This window comes from Bos grunniens, chromosome X (assembly GCF_055505025.1).
Source record: "Bos grunniens cultivar Pamir isolate PY7600 chromosome X, Bosgru_T2T1.0, whole genome shotgun sequence".
NCBI classification, from domain to species: Eukaryota; Metazoa; Chordata; class Mammalia; order Artiodactyla; family Bovidae; genus Bos; species Bos grunniens.
Window position 1 is genome coordinate 142,235,659 of NC_141194.1, and position 27,296 is coordinate 142,262,954.

The window sequence follows — 27,296 nt, forward strand, 5'->3', positions numbered from 1 at the left end:
ATCTTTATTTATTTTTGGTTGCGCTGGGTCTTTGTTTCTGCTTGCAGGCTTTCTCTAGTTGCAGCAAACAGGGCCTACTCTCTAGTTGCGGTGGGCAGGCTTCTCATTGCAGAGCCAGACTCTAGGGCATGAGAGCTTCAATAATTGCAGCTCACAGGCTCTAGAGTGTGGGCTCAGTAGTTGTGGCACATGAGCTTGGTTGCTCCACGGCATGTGGGATCTTCCTGGACCAGGGATCAAACCTGTGTCCCCTGCACTGGCAGGTGGATTCTTATCCACTGAGCCACCACGCAAGTTCCACCCTTTGTAAACTTATTGCCTGCCTGCCTTCCTCCTTCCCTCCCTATCTCCCCTACTTCCTGTCTTCCTGACCTCCTCCTTCCTTTCCTTCCTTCTCCTTTACTTCCTTCCCCGTCTCTTCCTCTTTATATGCATTTTTTGGGGTTTCCTCTTTTAAACCTGTTTCTCTTCATATTGACTTTTAAAAACTAGATCTTCCACATAAAAATCCTGTCTACTTACCCATCTGTCCATCAACCTACCAAACTACCTAGCTGTTCTCCATTCATCTTTATTTGTTTTTAACTGAGTTCCTCTTTTTTAGAGCTTTCTCTCCTCACTCCCTACAGCCTCCCTTTCTTCTTCCCTCCCTCCTGCCTCCTCTCACTTTCTCCTGTTTCTCTGTATTCTCCTCACTCCATTCCTTCCGTGGCCTCTGTCTCTCTTCTTTCCCCGCCTGCATGCATGTCTTCCCCCTCCCCTCCCTCGCTTCCTCCCTTCCGCCATCCCTTCCTCCCCTCTTACTGTGCACTGCCCCTTCGCCCTTCCCTCATGTCTTTCTTCCTTGCCCCTGCCTCCTCCTTTCCTTTCTCCATCCATCCATCCACCCACGCTCGCTCTCTCATCCTCTTTCATTTGCTTCTCTCTCCTTCTGTCCATTCCTGTCTCCTTCCTCTTCCCCCCCTTTCTCTCTCATTTCCTTCTTTCTTCCCTTCCTCCTTCCTTCCATTCCTATTTTGCTTTGTTTATATTACTCCTTTTGCAAAACATTTTCTTTGTTTCCTTCTCCCTTTCTTTATACATTTTGCTATTATCTTTACTACTGCTTTCTCCTTTAAAAATCTGTTCTTTCTACCTATCTACCTACCTAGCTGGCTGGCTCTATATCCAGCTGTCAATCACTCTTAAATTGACTCCTACTTTTAAAACTTTTTGGCCCGTGAGACATTCTTGCTTTCTTTCTGTCTCTGACTCTCGTTTTTTCTTTCCTTTCTGTCTCCCATTCTCGTATTTTTCTCTAGTTTACATTTTCTTATAATTTTATTCCATTTGAAACCTCTCCTCTTTTTGCTTTCGTATGTCTTCCTTTCTTCCTTCGTTCTTTCCTTCTGTTATTCAATTTCTGTTCATCATTTTTTTGTTCCCTTTCTGTATTTCTTTCTTCTCTGTTAGCCTCCCTGCCTTCCTGTTTCCCTTTCCTACTTTACCCTACCCTATCCTGTCCTGTCCATCTTCCCTTTTTCTTCTATTCTCTGTGTACTGGCCCCTTTGAAAAATATTTTTTACCTTCTTTCCCTTTCTCTTTTTCTATCTTTTATGTACTGACTTTTATTTATTTTTTAATATAAATTTATTTATTTTAATTGGAGGCTAATTACTTAACAATATTGTATTGGTGTTGCCATACATCAACATGAATCTGCCACGGGTGTACACGTGTTCCCCATCCTGAACCCCCCTCCCACCTCCCTCCCAGTACCATCCCTCTGGGTCATCCCAGTGCACCAGCCCCAAGCATCCTGTATCATGCATCAAACCTGGACTGGCGATTCATCTCACATACGATATTATACATGTTTCAATGCCATTCTCCCAAATCATCCCACCCTCGCCCTCTCCCACAGAGTCCAAAAGACTGTTCTACACATCTGTGTCTCTTTTGTTGTCTCGCATACAGGGTTATTGTTACCATCTTTCTGAATTCCGTATATATGTGTTAGTATACTGTATTGGTGTTTTTCTTTCTGGCTTACTTTACTCTGTATAATAGGCTCCAGTTTCATCCACCTCATTAGAATTGATTCAAATGTATTCTTTTTAATGGCTGAGTAATACTCCATTGTGTATATGTATGTATTGACTTCTTACTGACTTTTAGAAACTCGGTTCTCTTTTTAAAAATAAGACCTACCTATCCATCCAACCATCAATCATCTATCACTCACCTATCTATGGTTCTATCTATTTATAGTTTATATACTTTCCTACTTATCAACCTACTCTCCTGTCAGTTCATCCATGAATCTTATATCACTGAAATATTTTAACTGGCTTCTTTTTAGCTTTCTTTCCCCACTGTCCACAACTGTGCTTAATTTTCTTATTAATGCATCCTTTTCAAGCCCTTCACACTCTGTTTCATTTCTTTTATATTTTACACTTTCTACAGGCTCATCATTTTAAACTTCTCTTTCCTCCCACTTCCTCCTTTCGACCTTGCCTCTTCTTTTTGTCCTTCTTTAAAAGCTTCTTTCTGTCCCTTCTAGCTCTGCGTCATTCACTGTCCTTTTCTCTTGCTCTTTCCTCCTCTACTTTTCTCTCTCCCTTCTGTCATCCCTTTTCTCTCCTCTTTCCTTCTTCCATTCCTTCCCTACTTCCCTCTTTCCACTCTTCTTCCATTCTTTTCGCACTGTCTCCTATTTTTAGGAGATTTTAATCTTATTTTTAAAGATTTTTCTTTTCATCACTATTTCTTTTTAGTGTGAAATCAATTTTATTATCATTATTAAAATATTTGTGTATTTGGTTGGGTCTTAGTTATGGTATGTGGAATCTAGTTCCCTGACCAGGAATCAAACCCAGGCCCCCTGCGTTGGCAGTGCAGTGTCTTAGCCATTGGACCACCAAGGAGTCCCTCTTCTTCCTTCTTAAGCTTTTATACTGGCTTCTTTTCAAACTTCTCTTTCTCCCCGCCCCCCGCCCCCCATTCCTCTCGCCTTTCTTTACACTGTCTTAACTGGATTGTCCTTTTAAAGTTCTACCTACCTAGAGGGATGGAACCCAGGCGCCCTGCATTGGGAGCTCAGAGTCTTAGCCACTGGACCACTAGGGAAGCCCCTCCTCTCTCTTTCCTTCCTGTCCCTCCTCCCTTTCCCCGTGTCTTCTTCCTTCCTCCTACCTCCTTTCATCATCCACCCTACCACCCTTCTCCCCTCTTGTCTTCCTTCATTTGTATTCCCTCCTTCTCCTTTCCTTCCCCCCCACTCCCTTCTTCTATTACTACTCCTAAAACTTTTTTCTTTCCTTCCCTCTCTCTTTCTTTATACAGTCTTCTCCTTACAACTGCCTTCTCCTGTAAAAACTTTTTTCTACCTAAATTTCCTACCTATCTAGCTGGCTATCCACATAGGTATCAATCATTTAGCTTTATGTTACGTTTATTGTCTTCTACTTTTAACTATTTGCACATCACACAGTTGTACTGGGTTTTCCTACTTATCCTCCATCACACTCTCACATTCCTTCTCCTTCTGTATGCCATTCTCTTCCTTGACTCATCCTTTATAAAATTCGATTCTTCCTTTCTTCTTTTACTGTCTTCTTTGAAAAAAACTTTTTCTTCTCTCATTTTCTGTATTCTTTGTCCTGTCTTACTACTACTGGTTTCTCCTTTATGAATATCTATTATCAACCTGTCATCTGATTGTCATCAACCAATGTATCATTATTTTATCATTTAAACTGATTTCTTTCAGATCTTTCTCTCTCCATGCCTTCAATTATACTTAATTTTATCAACATCTCTTTTTAATCTCCTCAGAGTCTCTCACTCACATTTTGTTTTTTATTTCATATTTTTTCCTAGCCTCATCCCTTTTAAAAAATTTTTATGTATTTGGAGTAGGGTTGATTTACAATGTGTTAGTGTTAAGCGTACAGCAAAGTGAATCAGTTATACAGACATATATCCACCCTTTTTTGGTGTGTGAAATTTGAACAAAGCCTATATTTAATAACTGTATCACATGTTAATTTTCTGGGGTTTTTTTCTTTTACAACATAGTATTTCTTTATATTCTCAGAATTGAACTAGAAGTTTCAAGCCTCATTCAAATTTTTAAAAAGTCACTAAGGTTATAAACTTTCTAGACTTTTAGCAGGAATAACAGACGCAAAATACATGGAACTATATTAGACTTCTGAGTGAATGTATAAATTAGAAATCTAGCATTCTATTCATACTGAGCCAAACAAGTGGAATGCCATACATGTCATAATTTTTTTAGCTAGGCAAAAATTCATAAGCTTTCTAAAATATATATATTATCCATACTATTTCTCTATCTATCTATATATATATGTATACAAAAGTTTTTCTACTACACTTGATAAAGGCTTGAGAAAGAACGTCAAAAAATAAAAAAGAGAAATTGGAAAACATAAACTAAATGACATGGGAGCACTAAACATGAAATAGAAAAAGTGAAACAAATTAGATAAAAGTAAAAAATCATCATATAGTCCAGTTGCTTTTAAATATAGCTGCTCATTAGAAACACATCTGGAGCTCTGGAGAAAAAAAGCAATACCTGGGCATTTGTATTTTTCAAAAAATTCCAAGGTAATTCTGATATGCATCTGGATTTTAAAAAGTGATTACAGGTTTTTCTATTAAATAGTAGTTTTAGTGATGTAGAACTTTATTATTTTCCATTGACCAATCATGATACAATGGTATTAAGTGAATAAGTTAGGTAACCAAGAAGCACAAGCTAGAATCAAGATTGCCGGGAGAATATCAATAACCTCTGATATGCTGATGACACCACCCTTACGGCAGAAAGTGAAGAGGAACTAAAAAGCCTCTTGATGAAAGTGAAAGAGGAGAGTGAAAAAGTTGGCTTAAAGCTCAACATTCAGAAAATGAAGATCATGGAATCTTGTCCCATCACTTCATGGGAAATAGATGGGGAAACAGTGGAAACAGTGTCAGACTTTATTTTTGGGGGCTCCAAAATCACTGCAGATGGTTATTGTAGCCACGAAATTAAAAGATGCTTACTCCTTGGAAGGAAAGTTATGACCAACCTAGATAGCATATTCAAAAGCAGAGATATTACTTTGCCAACAGAAGTCCGTCTAGTCAAGGCTATGGTTTTTCCAGTGGTCATGTATGGATGTGAGAGTTGGACTGTGGAGAAAGCTGAGCGCCAAAGAATTGATGCTTTTGAACTGTGGTGTTGGAGAAGACTCTTCAGAGTCCCTTGGACTACAAGGAGATCCAACCAGTCCATCCTAAAGGAGATCAGTCCTGGGTGTTCACTGGAAGGACTGATGCTGAGGCTGAAACTCCAGTACTTTGGCCACCTCATGTGAAGAGTTGACTCATTGGAAAATACCCTGATTCCGGGAGGGATTGGGGGCAGGAGGAGAAGGGGACGACAGAGGATGAGATGGCTGGATGGCATCACCGATTCGATGCACACGAGTTTGGTTGAACTCTGGGAGTTGGTGATGGACAGGGAGGCCTGGCGTGCTGTGATTCATGGGGTTGCAAAGAGTTGGACATGACTCAGCGACTGAACTGAACTGAACCACAATAATAAAAGATGTTCATCAGTTTTCACAATCAATAGTCAGACAAAAAATAAAAGATAATTACGATTGCAAGCCATAATGGAAACATGATTATCCTAACAATATAAGACAATTACATACAATTTGGGGGGGTTAAGTAGAGTGATATGCTAAGTGGAAGTGCATATATGCACATGTTCTCATCCACCCGGCCAGTCTATGTCTTTTGTTTGGTGTACTTAATCCATTTACATTTAAGGTAATTATCAGTATACATGATACTATTGCCATTTCCTCAATTGTTTGGGGTTTATTTCGTGTAGGTCTTTTCCTTCTTGTGTGTTTTCCTGCCTAGAGAAGTTCCTTTAGCATTTGTTGTAAAGCTGGTTTTGTGGTGCTGAATTCTCATAACTTCGCTTGTCTGCATAGCTTTTGATTTCTCCATCAAATCTGAAGGAGAGTCTTGCTGGGTAGAGTTTTGGTTGTAGGTTCTTCCCTTTCATCACTTTAGTATCATGCTGTTCCCTTCTAGCTTGTAGAGTTTCTGTTGAGAAATCAGCTGATAACGTTATGGGAGCTCCCTTGTATGTTGTCGTTTTTCCCTTGTTGCTTTTAATATTTTATCTGTCTTTAATTTTTGTCAGTTTCATTATTATATGTCTTGGTGTGTTCCTCCTTGGGTTTATCCTGCCTGGGACTCTGTGTGCTTCCTGGACTTGGTTGACTATTTCCTTTCCCACGTGTGAGGAGCTTTCAGCTATTATCTCTTCAAATATTTTCTCAGGTCCTTTCAGTCTGTCTTCTGGGACCCCTATAATGTGAATGTTGGTGTGTTTAATGTTGTTCCAGAGGTCTCTTAGGCTGTCTTCGTTTTTGTTTTTGGTTTTTTTCATTCTTTTTTCTATATTCTGTTTTGCGGCAGTGATTTCCACCATTCTGTCCTCCAGGTTACTTATCCATTCTGCCTCAATTATTCTGTTACTGATTGCTTCTAGTGTATTGTTCATCTGGTTTTTTGTTCTTTAGTTCTTCTATGTCTTCAGTAAACATTTCTTGCATCTTCTCCACTCTTTTTCTGAGATCCTGGATCATCTTCACTATCATTAGTCTGAATCCTTTATGTGGGAGGTTGCCTATCTCCACTTCAGGTTTTCTCTTGTCCCTTCATCTGGGACATAACTCTCTGCATTTTCATTTTGATTAACTTTCTGTGATGTGGTTTTCATTCTGGCAGCTGCAGGATTGTTCTCTTCTTGCTGCTTCTGTCTTCTGGTGGATGAGGCTAGGGGAGTTGTGTAAGTTTCCTGATGGGAGGGACTGGCAGTGGGGAAAACTGGGTCTTGCTCTGGTGGGCAGGGCCATGTTCAGTAAAGTTTTAATCCAATTATCTGCTGATGGATGGAGTTGCACTCCCTCCCTTCCTAGGGCTTCCCAGGTGGCCCTAGTGGTAAAGAACCTGCCTGCCAACGCAGGAGACATAAGAGATAGAGATTCAGTCCCTGGGTCAGGAAGAGCCCCTAGAGGAGAGCATGGCAACCCACTTCAGTATTCTTGCCTAGAGAATCCCATGGACAGAGGAGTCTGGTGGGCTACAATCCATAGGGTCTCAAAGAGTTGGACACGACTGAAGTGACTTAGCATGCAAGACCCAGGCCTGGGGTCTACAGGCTCTATGGTAGGGTTAATGGCGACTTATAAAGAAGACTTACGCCAAGGGGCACCTTCCAGGACTGCTGCTGCTAGTACAGCAGTGAATCACTGCGACCCATGCCTCCACAGGAGACTCTCAATACTAGCAGGTAGGTCTGGTTCAGTCTCCTGGGGGATCACTGTTCCTTTCTCTTGGGTCTTGGCGTGTGCAAGATTTTGTTCATGTCCTCCTAGAGTGCAGTCTCTGTTTCCCCCAGTCCTGTGGAAGTACTGTAATCAAATCCCACTGGCCTTCAAGGTTAGATTCCCTGGGGAGTCTCAGTCCCTTTGCGGGATCCCCAGGCTAGGAAGCCTGATGTGGGGCTCAGAACCTTCTCAACAGTGGGAGAACTTCTTTGGTATTATTGTTCTCCAGTTTGTGGGCTGCCCACTTGGTGGGTATGGGATTTGATTTTATCGTGATTGCACCCCTACCATGTCATTGCAGTTTCTTCTTGTCTTTGGAAGTAGGGTATCTTTTTTCAATAGGTTCCAGCATCCTCCTGTCAATGTCTGTTCAACAGCTAGTTGTGATTTTGGTGCTCTTGCAGGAGGAGATGAGCACATGTCCTCTACTCTGCCATCTTGAACTGGAAGCTCCCTCATCCTTTCAAAAGTCTTAATTTTCTTTTCTCCCTCTTTCCCTCCACTCTCTTTACTTCCATTATATTTTATTCTGTCGTTCTTGTTCTATGCATTCTTTATTGGTTCCTCCTTTTAGAACTTATTTTTTTTCTCTCTCTCAGATTTTTTGTAATGATATTTCTTATTTTCTTTTTTAAACAACTTCTTTCTCTCTCTTCCCCTTTCTTTTCTTCTCTCTCTTCAAAAAAACGTACGTATTTATTTTGGTTGTGCTGGGTCGTCACTGCTGTGTGGGCCTTTCTCTAGTTGTGGCAGGTGAAGGCTACTCTCTAGTTGTGGTGTGCAGGCTTCTCACTGTGGTGGCTTCTCTTATTGTGGAGCATGAGCTCTTGGGCACGCGGGCTTCAGCAGCTGCAGCTCGTGGGCTCTAGATCACAGGCTCAGTATTTGTGGCAAATAGGCTTAGTTGCTCCACAGCATGTGGGATCCTCCCAGATCAGGGGTTGAACCCATGTATCACTCTCATCTCACACTCACATTTTTTCGCTTTTGATTTTACTCTTTTTCCTAGGGACTCCATAACCTCTGTTTCTTTCCTGCCTCAGTCTTCTTTTTATCTGTCCCCTTCCCTTCTTTGATTCTTTCTTTCCTCCCCACTCTCTTGCCCCCTTCATATTTCCTTTCTTCTCTCATTTCTTTCTTATTCAATAATGTTCTTTTCCCATCCTCTCCCTCAGTGCTTCACCCTCTACCTTTCTTAATTCCTTCTTTCCTCTTTCCTCCTTCTTTCCTTTCCTCCTCTGTCTCTAACTTTTCCCCTTCCATTCTCCTTTTATTCTCTTTTAGTGTCCTCTTTTTAAATCATTCTTTCCATCCATTTCTAAGTTTTTCTTTCTTTTTTATTGGCTTCTGCCTATGAATGTCCTTTCTATATGTGTGCATGTTTGGATGAATCTATCACTGTCTTTTCTATCAATCATATATTTGTCTTCCTTTGTACATACCTACATGCCTAGCTGTCCATCTAGCTATCAGTCATCTATGTATGTTTACTGTCTCTTTACTGACTTGTACTTTTAAAATCTCTCCCATACCACACACAATTGTACTTGATATTCTTACTCACACAGTCTCTTTTTTAAGACTTTGCATATATTATGACAGTCATTAGTGACACAAGTTGTAAAATATTTTTCCATACTTTTGAGCTTTGCATGTGATGATTCTTCATCAGTCACTGCAGATAAATTATGTGCGTTTTGTTTTTGTGTGTTTTTTTTTTTAACATGCATTCAACTAGATATGATTCAGAATAGATTAATATTCCCTTTGTTTAATTACAGATAGCTAAAAAATTGCCTGACAGCCCACCAAACAGGATTTGCTTTAAGACCAACCCACAGAGTCAATTGGAGACTGAGTGTGCTGGGACCTGCTGGGTCAGCCGTAGTAGCGTTTAGCTAATTGTCTAGAGCATTAACCCCTGGAGAAGCGAATGGCAACCCACTCCAGTATTCTTACTTGGAGAATCCCATGGACAGAGGAGCCTGGTCGGCTACAGTCCATGGGGCTGCAAAGAGTCGGACACGACTGAGTGACTAAGCATACATACTAGCGCACAAAGAAGAAAGTCCTGGTTGGAGACACGAGGCCTGCAGCACCGGCTGTGGAACCTCCATGATGTGACTACACAGCTGCATCTGCAAATGTCTGTGGGTGACCAGGGAGGGGGCGCATAGCTGTAGGCAGGCATTCTTGGGGCTGCATACACTGGCACACTGGTGGGGTGGGTGGGGGGGTGACAGGAGCTGGGGAGTGGGCAGTTAGCAGGGTACCTGTTCGGAAGGTAGGATGTGCTCCAGGATATATGTTGAGGGAAAAGGCTGGAGCTGCTGCTGTATAGCCCATGGGGAAACCAGCTAGATAACCATTCCTTTGGAATTTGCATGGGGAACCCCAGAAGAACCCAGGCTATAAACAGGATTGGTGACTTCAGGCCCCTGGGCTGGCGGTTGCGCTTGGCAAGGGCCTGCCACGGAGGCCTGCTCCCATGAGAGGCTGAGTCACAAGGTCTGTGCCCTGCCTTGCCTGGGCTCCCTGCGCACTCTCTCTTTCTTTTTCTTGCAGTCTCATCTCTAAACCTTTGCTTTTATCCCTCCTCTCCCTCCCTCCCCACTTATACTTTTAAATCCTTATTTATTTATGCTTTATTGCATATAGTTGTTAACAATGTTAACAATGTTGTGTTCGTTTTAGGTGTAAAGTGATTCAGTTTCTATGAATCACACTTTTCAGATTCTTTTCTTGTATGTTATCACAATGTTGAGTATAGTTCTCTGTGCTATACAGTAGGTCCTTGTTGGTTATCTATTTTAATTTCTTATACTTTTTAAGTGACTCCCCTTAAAATTTTTTCTTCTGTCTTCTGCACTTCTTTTATACTGCCATTCTTATTGGCTTCTATTTTTAAAATCTGTTTCTTACCTAGCTATCCAATCTTCCTATCTATTTTAATGTATTGTTAGATCTCTCTGTCCATGACTGTATTTTCTCACTAGTTTCTCCTTTTCAGCATTCTCTTGCTGCCTCTCATGATCACACTCTTTATGTTAGCCTTTTTCCCAGAGATTCTTCCCTTATAAACTTTCTTTCCTGCCCCTTTCTTCCTTTTATTCACCCCTCCCTCCTTCCATTCCTACCTCTCTCCCTTTCTTCTCTTTTCATATCCATACACCTACATACATACATACATACCTACTTACCTAGCTATCTATCCAGCTATTAATGATCTATGTTCATTGCACTCTTTCTGTATTGACTTCTACCTTTTAGAACTCTCTCCCACCCTGCACAGTTGTACTTAATTTTCTTCCTGTATCTTCCTCTCTCATTCTCTCTACTTATTCATGTAATTGTCTTCTGAAACATCCTCTCTAAACTGATTTTCTTCCTCCCTCCCTGCTTCCCTTCCCTGCCTTCCTTATTTCCTTCCCTCCCTCTCTCCCTTCTTCCATTTTTTAAAATAATGTTTTGACTTATTTATTTGGCTGCACTGGATCTTACTTGTGGCATGTGGGATCTAGTTCCTTGACCAGGGATCAAACCCAGGAGTGCAGAGTCTTAGCCACTGGACCACCAGCAAAGTCCCTCTTCTTCCTTCTTAAGTTTTTACTGGCTCCTTTTTAAACTTCTCTTTCTCCCCGCCCGCCCCCTTCTCTCCTTCCTTTGTACTGTCTTTACTGGATTGTCCTTTTAAAGTTCCACCTACCTAAACCTGTGCACTTATCTTCCTTGCTATGTACCTATCAATCATCTTCATTTTACTGTATTTTTATTGCCTTAAAAAACCTGGCATTCTCCCCTTTCCCAACTGTACCTGAGTCTCTTCCTTTTAAACCTCTTCTTTCCTACTTCCTAATTCCTTTCTTTCCACTATTCCTGGCTGTGTCTCTCTAGCTCTCCCTTTCACTGTGTCTCTGTTCTTTGTCTGCTGGCTGCCTGCATCCCTCCTTTCCTTTGTCTCCCTCCCTGACCATATATCCCTCCCTTACCCCTTCTTCTCGCCTTCCTCCCTCCCTCTCTCCTTCCTTCTGCTTTTCCTGTTGAGTTTTCTGACTTGCTTTTTTAATTTTAAAAATGTCTATTAATAATCTCTGTATATACATTTTTTTTAAATTTTCTTTTGTGACTGACTTCTTTTTAAATTCCCCTGCCCCACCTAGTGTGCTAATTTTCTCACTGGGTCCTCTTTTTCAATCTCCTCTCCCCATTTCAATCATTCTTTTGTTCTCTTTGTCTCCTTTATTCTTCTAACTTACTCCTAGCATCTTAACTTCTTTATTTTCTTTTGTCCCCTCCTTTCTTTTTTTTTTTTATTTCCCATGTCTCTTTCTCATTCCCTTTCTTTCCCACTCTGTATTTGTTTCCTTTGCCTCCATGTATGGATGCTTTCTTTTCTCTTCTTTTTGCTTGATTTTACTGTTTTTTTACAGGGACCTGGTTTTACACTTTTTTGTTTTCTTCTCATCTTTCTCTTTTCAACACTATCTTTCTCTATTATCTTTTTGACTTGGCTTCTTTTAAAATTATACTCTATTTTCTATCTGTTTATATCTTTTACTGTCTTCTTCAATAACTTCTCTTTAAATCTCCCATCCCCACAGTCCTACGTGAGCTTCTTACTGACTCCATCTTTTCAAGCTTCTCTCACTTTCAAACTCTTTCTCCTTTTACTTTCTCCTACCAATTCATTCTATTTCAAGTTGCCTGCCTGCTCTCCTTCCCTCCATCCCATCTTCCCACTTTCTTTTACTGTTTTTCTTCCTGCCTGCTGTGTTTCATTTTTTGCTCAATTTTTCTTATGCTTTTTTTATACCTCTTTTTTTTTTTTTTTTTTTTTACTGGTACTTCCTATTTATAGTCTGTTCTGTCCATCTGACTGCCTGCTACCAAACTATAAATCACCTATTTTTTAATCTATATATTAGGGTCTTTAAAAAATTGTTCCTTCTCATCTTTGAATCTCTTTCACTTGTACAGACCATTGTACTTGATTTTTTTCTTACTGGCTACTCCTTTTCAAACACTTCCATGCTCATCTTTAATCTCTTACCTTTTCCTTTTTGAGTGACTTGTCCTTTTCTTATTTTCCTCTCATTCATCCTCTTTTCCTTCCATTTTCCATCCTTTCCTCCCCCTCCCTTTCCTTCCTTCCTTTCCTCCTCTCTCCCTCCATTCCTTCTTTCCTTTCTGTGTATCTATTGCTCCCTTTTTTCACTGTGTCTTTCTTCTCTTTTCCTGTCTTCCTTCCCTCCCTCCCCCTTCTCTATACATCTTTATGGCTTTCTCTCACTCTCTCTGGCTTTTCTGTCTTCTTTGCCTGCTGCCTGCAAGCCCTTTCCCCCTCCTTCCCTCTCCTTCCTCTTTGCTTTTCCCCACTGCTTCTCTCCTCCTCTTTCTTCCTATATTCCCCTCACTTTCCCTCCACCCTCTTTTCCTTTGGTCTTCATTACTTTTCTCCTTCTTATCTTTCTCCCTCTAACAGCCTGTTCCCTCTGTCATAGCAGCCTCTCTACTCCTTCCCTTCCTTCCTCTTCTCTCAGTTCTCCAGTGTTTAAACACTCTTCTTTACTTCTTCTTGCTTTTCTTTTCTGTATTGTCTTTTTTTATTGGCTTCTTTTTACAGTCCTACCTATACCTATGTGTTTATCTAGGTATCAAATCATCTATCTTCATTTCACTGTATTTTTTATTGGTTTTTACACTTTAGCTGTACTTCAGCAACACACCACATAGAATTTTACTTGATTTTCTTACTGGCTTCATTTAAAAAACTGCTCTTTCTTCTCTTTTCCCCCCAAACGTTCCTTCTATTCTTTTTGCACTGTGGCTCAGATCATGAACTCCTTACTGCCAAATTCAGACTTAAATTGAAGATACTGGAGAAAACCACTAGACCATTCAGGTATAACCTAAATCAAATCACTTACGATTATACGGTGGCAGTGAGAAATAGATTTAAGGGACTAGATCTGATAGATAGAGTGCCTGATGAACTATGGACGGAGGTTCATGACATTGTACAGGAGGCAGTGATCAAGACCATCCCCAAGAAAAAGAATGCCAAAAAGCAAAATGGCTGTCTGAGGAGGCCTTACAAATAGCTATGAAAAGAAGAGAAGCCAAAAGAAAAGGAGGAAAGGAAACACATACCCATTTGAATGCAGAGTTCCAAAGAATAGCAAGAAGAGATAAGCAAGCCTTCTTTAGTGATCAGTGCTAAGAAATGGAGGAAAACAATAGAATGGGGAAGACTAGAGATCTCTTCAAGAAAATAAGAGATACCAAGGGAACATTTCAAGCAAAGATGGGCTCAATAAAGGACAGAAATGGTATGGACCTAACAGAAGCAGAAGATATTAAGAAGAGGTGGCAAGACACAGAACTGTACAAAAAAGATCTTCATGACCCAGATAACGATGATAGTGTGATTGCTCACCTAGAGCCAGACATCCTGGAGTGCAAAGTCAAGTGGGCCTTAGGATGCATTACTACAAACAAAGCTAGTGGAGGTGATGGAATTCCAGCTGAGCTATTTCAAGTCCTAAAAGACTACAAACAAAGCTAGTGGAGGTGATGGAATTCCAGCTGAGCTATTTCAAGTCCTAAAAGATGATGCTGTGAAAGTGCTGCACTCAATATGCCAGCAAATTTGGAAAACTCAGCAGTGGCCACAGGACTGGAAAAGGTCAGTTTTCATGCCAATCCCAAAGAAAGGCAATGCCAAAGAATGCCCAAACTGCTGCACAATTGCACTCATCTCACACACTAGCAAAGTCATGCTTAAAATTCTCCAAGCCAGGCTTCTACAGTACAGGAACCGTGAACTTCCAGATGTTCAAGCTGGTTTTAGAAAAGGCAGAGGAACCAGAGATCAAATTGCCAACATCTGCTGGATCATCAAAAAAGCGAGAGAGTTCCAGAAAAACATCTATTTCTGCTTTATTGTCTATGCCAAAGCCTTTGACTGTGTGGATCACAATAAACTGTGGAAAATTCTGAAAGAGATGGGAATACCAGACCACCTGACCTGCCTCTTGAGAAATCTGTATGCAGGTCAGGACGCAACAGTTAGAACTGGACATGGAACAACAGACTGGTTCCAAATAGGAAAAGGAGTTCGTCAAGGCTGTATATTGTCATCCTGCTTACTTAACTTATATGCAGAGTACATCATGAGAAACGCTGGGCTGGATGAAGCACAAGCTGGAATCAAGATTGCTGGGAGAAATATCAGTAACCTCAGATATGCAGATGACACCACCCTTAGGGCAGAAAGTGAAGAAGAACTAAAGAGCCTCTTGATGAAAGTGAAAGAGGAGTGTGAACAGTTGGCTTAAAGCTCAACATTCAGAAAACTAAGATCACGGCAATCTGGTCCCATCACTTCATGGGAAATAGATGGGGAAACAGTGGAAACAGTGTCAGACTTTATTTTTCTGGGCTCCAAAATCACTGTAGATGGTGATGGCAGCCATGAAATTAAAAGACGCTTGCTCCTTGGAAGGAAAGTTATGACCAACCCAGACAGCATATTAAAAAGCAGAGACATGACTTTGCCAACAAAGGTCCGTCTAGTCAAGGCTATGGTTTTTCCAGTGGTCATGTATGGATGTGAGAGTTGGATTATAAAGAAAGCTGAGAACCCAAGAGTTGATGCCTTTGAACTGTGGTGTTGGAGAAGACTCTTGAGAGTCCCTTGGACTGCAAGGAGATCCAACCTGTCCATCCTAAAGGAAATCAGTCCTGGGTGTTCATTGGAGGGACTGATGTTGAAGCTGAAACTCCAATACTTTGGCCACCTGATGCGAAGAGCTGACTCATTTCAAAAGATCCTGATGCTGGGAAAGATTGAAGGCAGGAGCAGAAGGGGACAACAGAGGATGAGATGGTTGGATGGCATCACTGACTCAATGGAGATGAGTTTGAATAGACTCGGGGAGTTGGTGATGGACAGGGAGGCCTGGTGTGCTGCAGTCCGTGGGGTCACAAAGAGCTGGACACAACTGAGCGACGGAACTGAACTGAACTAAAGCCACCAGGGAAGCCCCCTCGGAAGTCTCCTTTTTAAACAGCCCTCTTCCCCAAATTGTACTTGAATTTTTTACTTACTCTTTCTTTTCAAGCCTCTTATACAATCACATTCCCTCTTTTTATTTTACATTTTCCTACTGTCCCATCCTTTAAACACTTACCTTCTTTTTCTTTGTTTTCTGACTTAATTCTCTTTGTCTTTTACTTGCTGCCTTTGATCCTTTTGCTTTACATTTTTTGTCTTCCCTTCTCCCTCCTTCACCCTCCCCCGGCACTTTCCCCATCCCTCTCGCTCCTTTTAAACTCACTTTTGAGGGCTCCTCTTCTGAAACGTTTCTTTCTTTCTCTCATCTGCGGTCTTGTTTTGTACTTTCATTTATTTCTGGGTTACTCTTTTAAAAAGTGTTGATTTATTTGCCGTAGCAGGTCTTAGTTGTAGCCTGTGGTGTCTTTGGGCTTTGTTGGGCGTGTGAGGTCTTTAGCTGTGGTGTGCAAACCCTTAGTTGGGGCATGTGCCTCTACTTCCCTGACCAGGGACTGAACTGGGCCCCCTGTATTTGAAGCACAGAGTCCTAACCACTGGACCACCAGGAAAGCCCTCTGGCTTATTCTTTTAAAAGTTGGTTCTACCTATCTATTATCTATCATGTTTATTTTACAGGTTTTTTTTTTAATTCCTCTGACTCCTTTTGAAGTCTCTCTCTCGCACAGTCACATTCTCTTTTCATTTTATTTTTTCCTATAACTTATTCATTAAAATTTTTTTCTTTCCTTCCTTCCTTTTCTCCTTTATTCCCATTTTTAATAGCTCCTTTTCATGCCTTTTCTTTTGCTTTCTCTTTTCTTTGCCTGCCTGCATGCCTGCCTTCTTCCCTTTCTTTCTTCTTATTTTATTCTCTTTTTACAGGCTTCTCTTTTCAAACTGTCTGCTTTCCTTCTCCCTTTCTCTCTTCCTTCCTTCTATTTTTTTTTGTCCTGCCTTTTTTACTGGCTCCTATTTTATAAACTCATCCTATTTACCTCTTTTCTATATTTCTTTTCTCTCTCTTTCTCTGTCCCTTCTCTCTTTCTTCCATGGTTTCTCTCTCTATGTTCCTGTATTGCTTTTCTTACTGGCTACTGGCTCTTCCTTTTTGAAGTATGTTCATATTTTCTGCCTTCCATCTATCCATCTTCCCTCCCTTCTACCTTCCCCTCCCCCCTTATTTAATGCTAGTCTTCTGTAACTTTTGAAATCCTTCTCTTTCCTTATTGTACTATACTTTTTCTCTCCCTTTTGCTCTGTGTCTCTGTTTCTCCTCTTTTCATTTCCTTCTTTGCCTTTTTTATTTTTTCATTTTTTGTTTTATTTTCTTTTACTGACTTTTTAACTTCCTCCTTTTTAATGTTAATATTTTCCTTTTCTCCTATTCTCCCTCTCCTACTGGATCCTTTTATTCCATTCAGTCTATCTTCAATGTACTGCTTTTTCATATTGGCATCTCCTTTTTAAGTCTCTCTCTTTTTCTTCTACTAACTTCTCATGTTTTCCCCTATTACTCCCTGCCCAAATTGTATTAGATTTTCCTACTGGCTTCTTTTCAAATTTTTTTCTCACTCTCACATTCTTTTTTTTTTTTTTTTTTTTTTACTTTTTTCTGTTCACATATCCTTTTTAAACTTTATTCTCTCTCTTCCTCCTACTGCTTTGTTTCTCTAGTTTTGTCTGTGTGTCTTTTTCTTGCTCCCTTTCTTTCACTCTTTGTCTTCTTTGTTTGCTTTTCTTCCTCATACTCCTTGTCTTTTTTTCTTGTTTCTTTGCCTTTGTCTCCTTCCACTCCCTCATGGTGTGTGTGTGTGTGTGTGTGTGGGCACACGCGCGCACGTGCATGTATATTTTCTTACTAGCTTCTTCTGCTTAATATTCTTCTTTTTCATTCATTCACTTTCCTCCTCTTTATATCTCCATTTCATTCTTTCTTTTTGTATCATATTTTCTCCTTCTCAACCTTTTTGTTCTTTCTATTTCTATTTCTTGTTTAGGATATTTTAAATGTCTCTTCCTTTTTTCTACTTAATTTTTTTTCTCTTTCTCTTTCTAGCTTACTGTTTTGTATAATCTTTTCTTAGTGGACCTCAGTTAAAATTTTCCTTCTATTTTTCATTCATTGTCTCCCTCTTTGTTTCAGTCTGTTTTGGGGGTAATGTTTTGTCTTACTGGCTCATTTTCTCTATCTATATATAACTGTCTCTTTCCCTTTTTGTTGTTGTTCTGTCTCCTCTACTGGCTCCTTTTTAAACTCCTAGTAAAGGCAGTCTTGTCTGCTGAGCCACTTTACAGAAGTGTGTAATTTGTTATAATGTCTGTAACATAACAATATTGTGTGAATGTGTGTGGCTGTCTGTACATTCTCTACAACTTGACCTGTAAGTGGGAAGTGCCTGTAAGTGTGAGCTTCTAGAATTTCTCTTTGCAAGGGCTTTGTCACCTCACTATATTAGCACATAGACGGGTTTTTTACAAAGCCACTGATAATAAATATTTATGCATATTCTACTTACCTTTGTCTTTTATTGTTTCTCTCTCATCTTCTGTTTCATCTTGACTTCTGTTTTCAAATACATTTTCTTCTGATCCTTCTCTCTGAAGGTAATTCCTTTGCATTTTTGGTAAATAATAAGGGATTTTTTTCTCGAGTTGTGCTTTTTTCTAAATATTAAAAAATATATATTCAGTGTTTAAAATTTAATATCAACTTGCCACTGGAAATGTATAACAGATACTTCAAATATGATGGTACATTTGAAGGAAGCCCTCTTTCTTGAGATTTCTAAAATCAGAGTACAGAGCTAGGAAGGTAATAAAGGTAAGTTTCCTTTTGCTGTCCAGCTTGAAGAATGTATTTTAATAACAAGGTCCAACTGAACTCATTGCCTACTTTCTGGAGACTGGTCCCATTGTAGACCAGCACTTAAAGTTCAGGTTCAGACCAGACTGGCTCTTTCCATCAATAGCTATCCTTGTGAATTTAAGTCACTTCTGAAAATCCACACTTTAAAATATCAAAATTAGCAAAACCCTTTCCTCAAAACAGCCCAAGTTATTGTTCAAAGGTCACTCTACCTTACGGTGAGCATCTTTGACTTTTTTACGTTGTTCTTCATATCTTGCTTCTCTGTTTACTTCTTCTCCAATCTTTGACAGCAGTAACATTTCTTGTGTTTTCCGTTCCTAAAGAGCACAATGTCATGGTAGTCAGCAGGGCTTCTCTTTTATAATCTTTTTCTTTCTTTCTTTCTTTTTTTTTTTTTTTTTTTTTGATCAATAAGCAAATTAGGTCAAATTAAGACCCTTATAGGAACTTGGACAACCATAATGAAAATCTTACACTGGCTTTAGAATGGGCTTATGCTTCAAAGGTAGATCTCAAAAGATGCTGGAAAGGTGATTTTCTCTTATAGATTTGAGGAATTATTATATGTAATATGTTGCCCTTAAATGTATTCTGACAGAGAGCCTGAACAAATAGCCTTGTCTGAGCATTGAGGAGTGAGAATACAGACATGATTATTTTTCACTAGTTAAATTCTAAAACTTTAAGAGCAGATGAAGTGTGTCTATACTATGATGGTATGTAATTTGTGGTATCAGTCTCACTATGTTAAGTAAAAGCTTGTCTGTTATAATGGTGATACAAGATTAATAGCAGTTTATTATTTTAAAATAATTATGATTTTTTAAAGCAGTGGTTTATTTCTTAGACCTGAAATAACTTCAGGTAATATGGTGGGACTGCTAAAAATGTTTATAAATAAAATAATCACACATAATTTCCCCATCAATATTTATAATTTGGTGTTTCTCACTTCTTCAGTTTGTCTCCAGAGACTAAGTTTTCTTCTAACGTGGTCCCGATGTCGTCTTTCTTCTTCCTTTATCCGGAGTACGTTCTGCTTTTCTGCCGTGTGTTCAAGCTTGTTTAATTCCAAGCTAATCATATCTAAATATCTAAGTAAAAGTGAAAATTTAAGGGAAGATAAACTGGGTGTTTCCCTTATGATGGTATTATCTACTCTGATATTCCCAAACCACCTTCTGGGTTGTTTTTTATTTCTTAAACTACAGGAATGTAGAGTTCTTTAAGCTAACGTGATCCACCAACTCACCATGATGTACTCATCAGACTGTTACTGTGGTCAGGACAATGGCAAAATGTAGAACAGACTGATTTAAAGCATTTTATACAGAGATTAGTCCTAATTCAGGAGCTCTGTAACATGAGTTTCCAAAGACGGCTGAAGTCAACTTAAGGACTGACTTCAAAAAACAAGTATATTTGAATTTTCTTTAAAAAATAAGTGGCTATTGGCCTCTCTGTCATTGTCAAGTCCTTGAACAATCTCTCATGTGTAGACAGGCCGGAAGACTGCCAGTCTGCCACTTTGGTGAATCAGTATATATTCTGGCTTGACATGAATCCATGGAATATAAGAGGTAGGTGATGGGGAACTGGCCCTCACCCCTGATAAAGGAAAAAGAGAAGGAACTATAACTCATCCATTTGCCTCCTGGGGCATGGGCTCAGCCGCTGAATAATACGATTGAATGTGTGTGAGTAATAGCTAAATGAACATACATGGTTGGTTGGGGGGGTAACACCTGTTTATATTAACATCAGATGAAGTTATAGCAACTCTCTCTGTTTTATCCAGCAGTAATTTCCTTAAACTTAAGTTTGAAATGTGCTAATGACACCTTTCCCTCTACTACTATGAACTTGGGTTTCCCAAGCTCAGGGAGCTGTACTTCGGAATTGTTCTTCAAATATCAGTTTGTCTTACCTCTTGGGTTCCTCATGACTCCATTTTCTCAGGTAGAAACTCTTTCCTAGCTATGGTATCAAAGTTTCCAATCCCTGCTATCTCTTAATCTCCTTTCTTTTCAGTCCACATTGAAGACTATAGGAAGTTAAATTGTGTCTAATACTTTTTAAATTATTCTGCTTTCAATTATTTCTAGTACTTTTACAGTTTTCTGGAGTCCACAATACGTCCACAAAAAATATGCATTAACTTTGGTCATACCTTTGCTTTATCAACAGCTCTTGGTCTGGAGTTGTTCGTTTATTTTCTTGTAACAGCCAACCTTGGAACTGTGTACTGCCATGACGGTCACAGGCTCTCTTGGTTTCATACAATTTATTTACTTGTTTTTCAATCATTTCCTGGGAGGGAAAAAAAAGAAGTACAGTGTTTATATTGGCCAGAAATAACCTTGTCCTTTGATATGACTTCTCATGTTTTGGGCTTGGTAAACATCCTGTAGTTTACAAATGGTTAATTAACCTGCATTTAAGTCTTTCTTCCACAACCTACATTAAAACTTTCTTACGGGCCTCAAATAAAACAAATTCAAGCACTTAACTTACTTGTTCTCTTACATAGTTTCTTTCGGAGTCTAATTTCAAACGGGTGAGATACTGCCTGTACTTATTCAATTCCTTCAAGGTGCATACAACCTATAAAAACAAATATATAAATATTTGTTGTAACAATATGTTACAAAAAAGTTGTAACAATCACGAAACTTTCCAGAGAAAAGAGTCATAAGAACATTCATTTTAGTAACAATTTTGGGATCAAGGCTAGTGACAGCACATTTTGGTAATAGTTTAGAAGGCAATATCTCTCTACGGTGGCTGTATCACCAGGAAATGTCTACCTAAATAATATTACTTCAATAATATGGTTCACACAAAATAAATGTTATTAAAATATCAGTATAATAATGATGTTTAACTTTCAGAAGAATTTATTCTATCAAGCTGTATTCTGTTAGGTTTCCATTTTGTCTCTAGTCTTCTCAAAGGGTATTGAAAATATCCCTTGATGGGTATACAGTGCTATTAATACTTTTAGAGCCAAAGGAAAGGCACTAATAATACAGCTGAGAGAAAATGCATAAATAAATGTGTATGCATATGTCTTTACATATTCAAATCATTTGGCATTTATCTTTTGCTTTTATCAAAGAAAAATGATCAAGTGGGAACAATTTTATTTAGAAACAGCCATCTGATTTCTCTTTACTCAAATATTGAGTAATTCACTTAGTCTTCTGTCAGGTATTCTTTAGTGCTCAATTAAAAGTTGACACAGGTTCCCAGTGAAGTACAGAAGCAAGCTTATATCAAGACCATGGGTTTATGCTGGTTAACTGGAAGCAAACTTCAACCCACCTTATTATTGCTGGTGATATAGCCACCTTTCTTTAATCTCCTCAAGATATCTTTTCGCCTATAGTATGATTTTAAATGTGGATCGTGCAGGCTTTTATAGTCAGTTTGTAAAAGGCGACAATAAGGATCAAACAGGTTAAAGTCAGAAGTAGGCTGATAAAGCTGCAAACACACAGATTGAAAAGTGTTACATATGTAAAAGGAATGAAATCACACTTTTAAATCTCAATTTGTTAAGGTGATTAGGCTGTTCATTGAAAATAAAACATGCAAGAAGAATCTGAAGTGAGAGAATACTGACAATGGGCTGATCTGAAAAAAAGACAGTAGAATACTGTAATTTTCTTCCACTTGCATTTAAATCAATATGAAAGACCTTTAAATTCCGTTTCCATGGTACTCTGCTAAAGTGATTGTAGTTCACAAAGCAGCAAGGTCAGGTGAAGAAGCATGGCCTAAGAAATTGGGAGACTGTGGTTCTAGTCTAAACTCTGCTACCATCTACCTGTCATAGCGTCACCTTACAAGGTGGTCAAGGGTGCTGCTGCTGCTGCTAAGTCGCTTCAGTCATGTCCAATTCTGTGCGACCCCATAGACGGCAGCCCACCAGGCTCCCCCGTCTCTGGGATTCTCCAGGCAAGAACACTGGAGTGGGTTGCCATTTCCTTCTCCAATGCAGGGAAGTGAAAAGTGAAAGTGAAGTCGCTCAGTCGTGTCCGACTCTTAGTGACCCCATGGACTGCAGCCTTCTAGGCTCCTCCGTCCATGGGATTTTCCAAGCAAGAGTACTGGAGTGGGGTGCCATTGCCTTCTCCAGGTCAAGGGTAGAGTTAAAAAAAAAAAAAAAAAAAAAACAACAACTAAATGTGCAAAATATAGTGTTACTTCCTTGAGGAGATATTGCTAAAAGATAAAGAAGGATCCCACTAAGTTAGTGGTTAGGGTAGTTGAATATAGTACCTGGTCATAATTAAATACATGTGTTTGGGGGGAATCAATATAATAAATTGTAGAGCGAATCAGTATAAGTATGGGGAAAAAATCAGGAAATAAGTAGCTAACAAGTGAATAAAAGAGTAACACAATGTAAATATGGGAAATAGAAGATAGTGGAGCAAGAAACCAATGAAGAGGGCTACATTTACAAACTGAAAAGGAGTGTTATCACTTTTTAGTCAAATAGGCTTTGAGTGTGTTTTAGGAATGTTAATTTGTGGGAAGGGGTAGAATGTATTGGTTTTGAACAGAGAAATTATATTGCTTTCCAGCAATAAAACTTAAAAAAATCATATATATTTGACAAGTATCAGAAATACCAGGGAGCCCCCTATGCATCCTTGATGACACCCTAGAGAGGAGAATGGTAAGGAAATAAGTAAAATCAGGAAATAAGTAGAAATAACGTGATGAAAGCACACACTCAGAGAGTTCCGAACCTCCTTCAGGCTTAGCCTACAGCTAAGGACAGGGTGGGGAGTGTTAGGCAGAGGACTTAAACAGTGCGTGCAGCACTCTGAACCAGAAAAACAGTACTTTGGTGCTGAGTGAGAGAATGCAGATCAAGGGCAATGTAAATTCTAAGGAAAGATGAAACCGTTGGGGTTTGGGACACTGGGGAAAGGCTTCATATAGTAGCTCTTGAAAGATGGCTCAAATTGAAGATCAGGAAGCAGAGGAGAGCATGCCAGGTGTCAGGACCCAGATGGACAAAGGCACAGAAGTAGAAATTATCATACCATGTGTGGACAGGGAGAAAAGACCCGGACCTTTCGGAGCTGAGGTCTGGGTCGGAGATAAGGCTGAATTGGGTGGCGGAGGCCTATCACGAAGCCTTCTATCATTAAGTTCAGACACTGAATACTTCAACTCATTTTAACTTCACTTGGTGTGTGAAACTGAAGTTGACTCAAAGCAAAATAATAGCAGTGTTTCGAGTTTAATAGCAAGCAGAAAACAGTCAAGAAAATCACTTAAGCACCATTAAAAGTTAGTTTACCTTTTCACTTAAATTTGTAGTATAGAAAACATTATTACTTCCTGGAACGACTGGAAGCTTCACCCCAAGAGGAAGATCTAATAGATCAGTGGCTCCGACCTCTGTGATGGGGTCTTTTTGTGAGGCCTGTCAGATATAAGTAGAAACCTTATTTTTGTTTCTAGTACTATTATTTTAGTTTAGACCAATCTACTTAAACTAATACCTCCAAATAAACCAAAGACACACACTCAGGGTTGAAAGAAACCGCCCTGTTGATAACCTGAAGGCCTCCCTGTTTACCCCTGTTACCAACCCAATCTCTGAGCTCCATTCAAAGCTAATCTCAACCAGAGGGAGCTCTAGTCACTGCAGAGGGTCTGGGAGCTGGAAACCCAGCTTCAAGGGCCCACACCCCTCTGCTGAGTCCTCCCCCATAGTCTTTCGTCTGCCCGCCCTCCTTCCCTCCCAAGACCCAGCCCTGGAGCCAGAAAGAGGAGGAAGATCACCGACTGGCCCCCACTCACGGAGCCACACTGCTTCCTGTTGGCAGTTAGGCTGCGGGCGGCTGCCTTAGAGGCGGTGGCCTGAGCAGCCTTGTAGCAGTTATTGAGGTACCGGTCCATGGCCACCCATCAGCCCGCAGGGGGTCAGGAGCTGGGGTGCCACAAGCCGTCTTGGTTTCTTCTCTTCACGCACACCTTTCCCTCTCTACGCCCGTAGCTAGCCTGGGCAACCCAGCCAGTGGTCACGAGGGTAACGGCTCCTCCAGGCCACGCCCCTCACAATGCTGGGTTCCAGGCTGCCGCGCTGACGTCCTAAAAGGGCGCCTCCCCAAAGCGTGTCGCCCTCAAGTGAGGGGATGGGGCATTGTGACCACACTAGCTGCCACCCGGCGCCTCCAGCGCATGCGCAGAGCCCAAGCCTCAAGGGCCAAGCAAGATGGGGAAGTGCTCCAAAAGACTTGGTGTAGGAGGACCACAGTTGACATTACCTTTCAACCTGAAACCAATAGCCCTAATTTAAATTAAGCCAGAAGTGTATCAGTTTTTGTCAGTGTATTGTTCTTGTTTATTCGTTAAACCGTGTCCGACTCTTTTGAGCCCACCAGGCTCCTCTGTCCGTGGGATTTCCCAGGCAGGAATACTGGCGTGGGTTGCCATTTCCTTCTCCAGGGGATCTTCCCGACTCAGGGATCGAACTCACATCTCCTGCATTGGCAGGCGGATTCTTTACCACTGAGCCACTAGGAAAGCCCTTGTCTCTGGAAGCCTGTAATTCTAATTCTTCCTGACCCCCAAAGAACTATGATTCTGTTCAACACGTGCCTCTGAGTAATTGTGTAGTTTGCAGTAAGACCAGAGGGCTGGCTTAGAAACCCAGCTTCAAGGACCCACACCCCTCTGCTGAGTCCTCCCCCATAGTCTTTCGTCTGCCCGCCCTCCTTCCCTCCCAAGACCCAGCCCTGGAGCCAGAAAGAGGAGGAAGATCACCGACTGGCCCCCACTCACGGAGCCACACTGCTTCCTGTTGGCAGTTAGGCTGCGGGCGGCTGCCTTAGAGGCGGTGGCCTGAGCAGCCTTGTAGCAGTTATTGAGATACCGGTCCATGGTCACCCATCAGCCCGCAGGGGGTGAGGGGCTGGGGTGCCACAAGCCGTCTTGGTTTCTTCTCTTCACGCACACCTTTCCCTCTCTACGCCCGTAGCTAGCCTGGGCAACCCAGCCAGTGGTCACGAGGGTAACGGCTCCTCCAGGCCACGCCCCTCACAATGCTGGGTTCCAGGCTGCCGCGCTGACGTCCTAAAAGGGCGCCTCCCCAAAGCGTGTCGCCCTCAAGTGAGGGGATGGGGCATTGTGACCACACTAGCTGCCACCCGGGGCCTCCAGCGCATGCGCAGAGCCCAAGCCTCAAGGGCCAAGCGAGATGGGGAAGTGTTCCAAAAGACTTGGTGTAGGAGGACCACAGTTGACATTACCTTTCAACCTGAAACCAATAGCCCTAATTTAAATTAAGCCAGAAGTGTATCAGTTTTTGTCAGTGTATTGTTCTTGTTTATTCGTTAAACCGTGTCCGACTCTTTTGAGCCCACCAGGCTCCTCTGTCCGTGGGATTTCCCAGGCAGGAATACTGGCGTGGGTTGCCATTTCCTTCTCCAGGGGATATTCCCGACTCAGGGATCGAACTCACATCTCCTGCATTGGCAGGTGGATTCTTTACCACTGAGCCACTAGGAAAGCCCTTGTCTCTGGATAGCTGCCTGTAATTCTTCTAATTCTTCCCGACCCCCAAAGAGCTATGATTCTGTTCAACACGTGCCTCTGAGTAATTGTATAGTTTGCACTAAGACCAGACGACTGGCTTTATACATCTGCCCACTTTATAGATCCCGTGACCGACCACTTCCGCTAGGCATATCCTTCCCCTAGTCTCATTTAGAACATACTGGTTTTTCCAGGACTCAGTGCTGTCTTTCCTGTCTTGGGCTCTTCATCTCTCTATGCTCCTTGTCCTTCCTTTCTCGCTCTTCTATTTCTATCTTATAGTTTCTACCTTATCAGTGCTTCCCAGGTGGCGCTAGTGGTAAAGAACCCACCTGCCAATACAGGATATATACCGCAGGTGGTGCTCGTGGTAAAGAACCCGCCTACCAATATAGGAGACAGGAGGTGTGGGTTCGATCCTGGGTGGGGAAGATGCCCTGGAGGAGGGAATGGCAACCCATTCCAGTATTCTTGCCTGGAATATCCCATGGACAGAGGAGCCTGGCAGGCTACAGTCCATGGGGTTGCAAAGAGTCAGACAGGACTGAAGCGACTTAGCACGTAGGCACCTTACATTAGATTAGCCAACATTTATTGAGTGCCTGCTCTGCCAGACACTGTGCTGGATGCTGAGGATACAACAGTGAGTAGAGCATAGTTCTTGCTGTCCAGGAACTCACTAGATGGTAAATATCTTAATAGCTGAGACTGCACTTGGTTTGTCGGGAATCTGTACTTTTGTCTCCATGTTCTTTCATGAATCTTTTTATTGTGCTAAAAATGCATAACATAAAATTTACCATCTTAACCATTTTTAAGTGTACAGTTCAATAATGTTACATATATTCAAATTGTTATGTAACAGATCTCCAGAATTTTTTCATTTTCCAAACCTGAGTCTGTACCCATTAAACAATTCTCCTTTCTTCCCTTGTCCCAGTTCCTGGTGAACTACCATTTTGCTTTCTGTTTCTAGGAATTGGACTACTACAGATACCTTATATAAGTGATATAAGTGAAATCAAGGAATATTTGTCTTTTGTGATTGGCTTATTTCACTTAGCATAATAACTTCAAAGTTCATACGTGTAGAAGCATGTGGTATGATTTCTTCCCTTTTAAAGGGTGAATAATAGTCTGTTAAGTGTATCTGTCTCTATCACATTTTCTTTATCCATTCAACCATTAGTGGACATTTAGCTTGCTTCCACTTCTTCAGTTCATTTCAGTCGCTCAGTTGTGTCTGACTCTTTGTGACCCCATGGACACCAGGCTTCCCTGTCCATCACCAACTCCCAGAGCTCAAACTCATGTCCATCGAGTCAGTGATGACATCCAGCCATCTCAACTTCTGTCATCCCTTTCTCCCCCTGCCCCCAATCCCTCCCAGCATCA

The 27,296-nt window shown here is 40.9% G+C and overlaps 1 protein-coding gene across 18 annotated transcripts in view; it reads right to left on the bottom strand.

Moving 5' to 3' along the window:
* The window catches only part of LOC147341532 (fibrous sheath-interacting protein 2-like), a 142,051-nt gene that overhangs the window by 44,702 nt on the left and 70,053 nt on the right, over positions 1 to 27,296 (bottom strand). For 6 of the 18 annotated variants that reach the window (XR_015159851.1, XM_086389756.1, XM_086389755.1 and 3 more), the window contains 7 exons: positions 23,659 to 23,784; positions 21,663 to 21,824; positions 20,853 to 20,942; positions 20,509 to 20,648; positions 19,291 to 19,432; positions 18,548 to 18,655; positions 17,986 to 18,133 (listed from right to left, as the gene is read on the bottom strand). Coding sequence is in view for 16 of the 18 variants with exons in the window: in XM_086389756.1 (XP_086245882.1) it covers positions 17,986 to 18,133; positions 18,548 to 18,655; positions 19,291 to 19,432; positions 20,509 to 20,648; positions 20,853 to 20,942; positions 21,663 to 21,824; positions 23,659 to 23,784 (916 nt within the window). In the remaining 2 variants the exon portion in view is untranslated. Of the gene's footprint in view, positions 1 to 17,985; positions 18,134 to 18,547; positions 18,656 to 19,290; positions 19,433 to 20,508; positions 20,649 to 20,852; positions 20,943 to 21,662; positions 21,825 to 23,658; positions 23,785 to 24,146; positions 25,450 to 27,296 lie in introns of those variants that run through there. The other 12 variants (XM_086389760.1, XM_086389759.1, XR_015159852.1 and 9 more) reach the window with 8 other exon arrangements.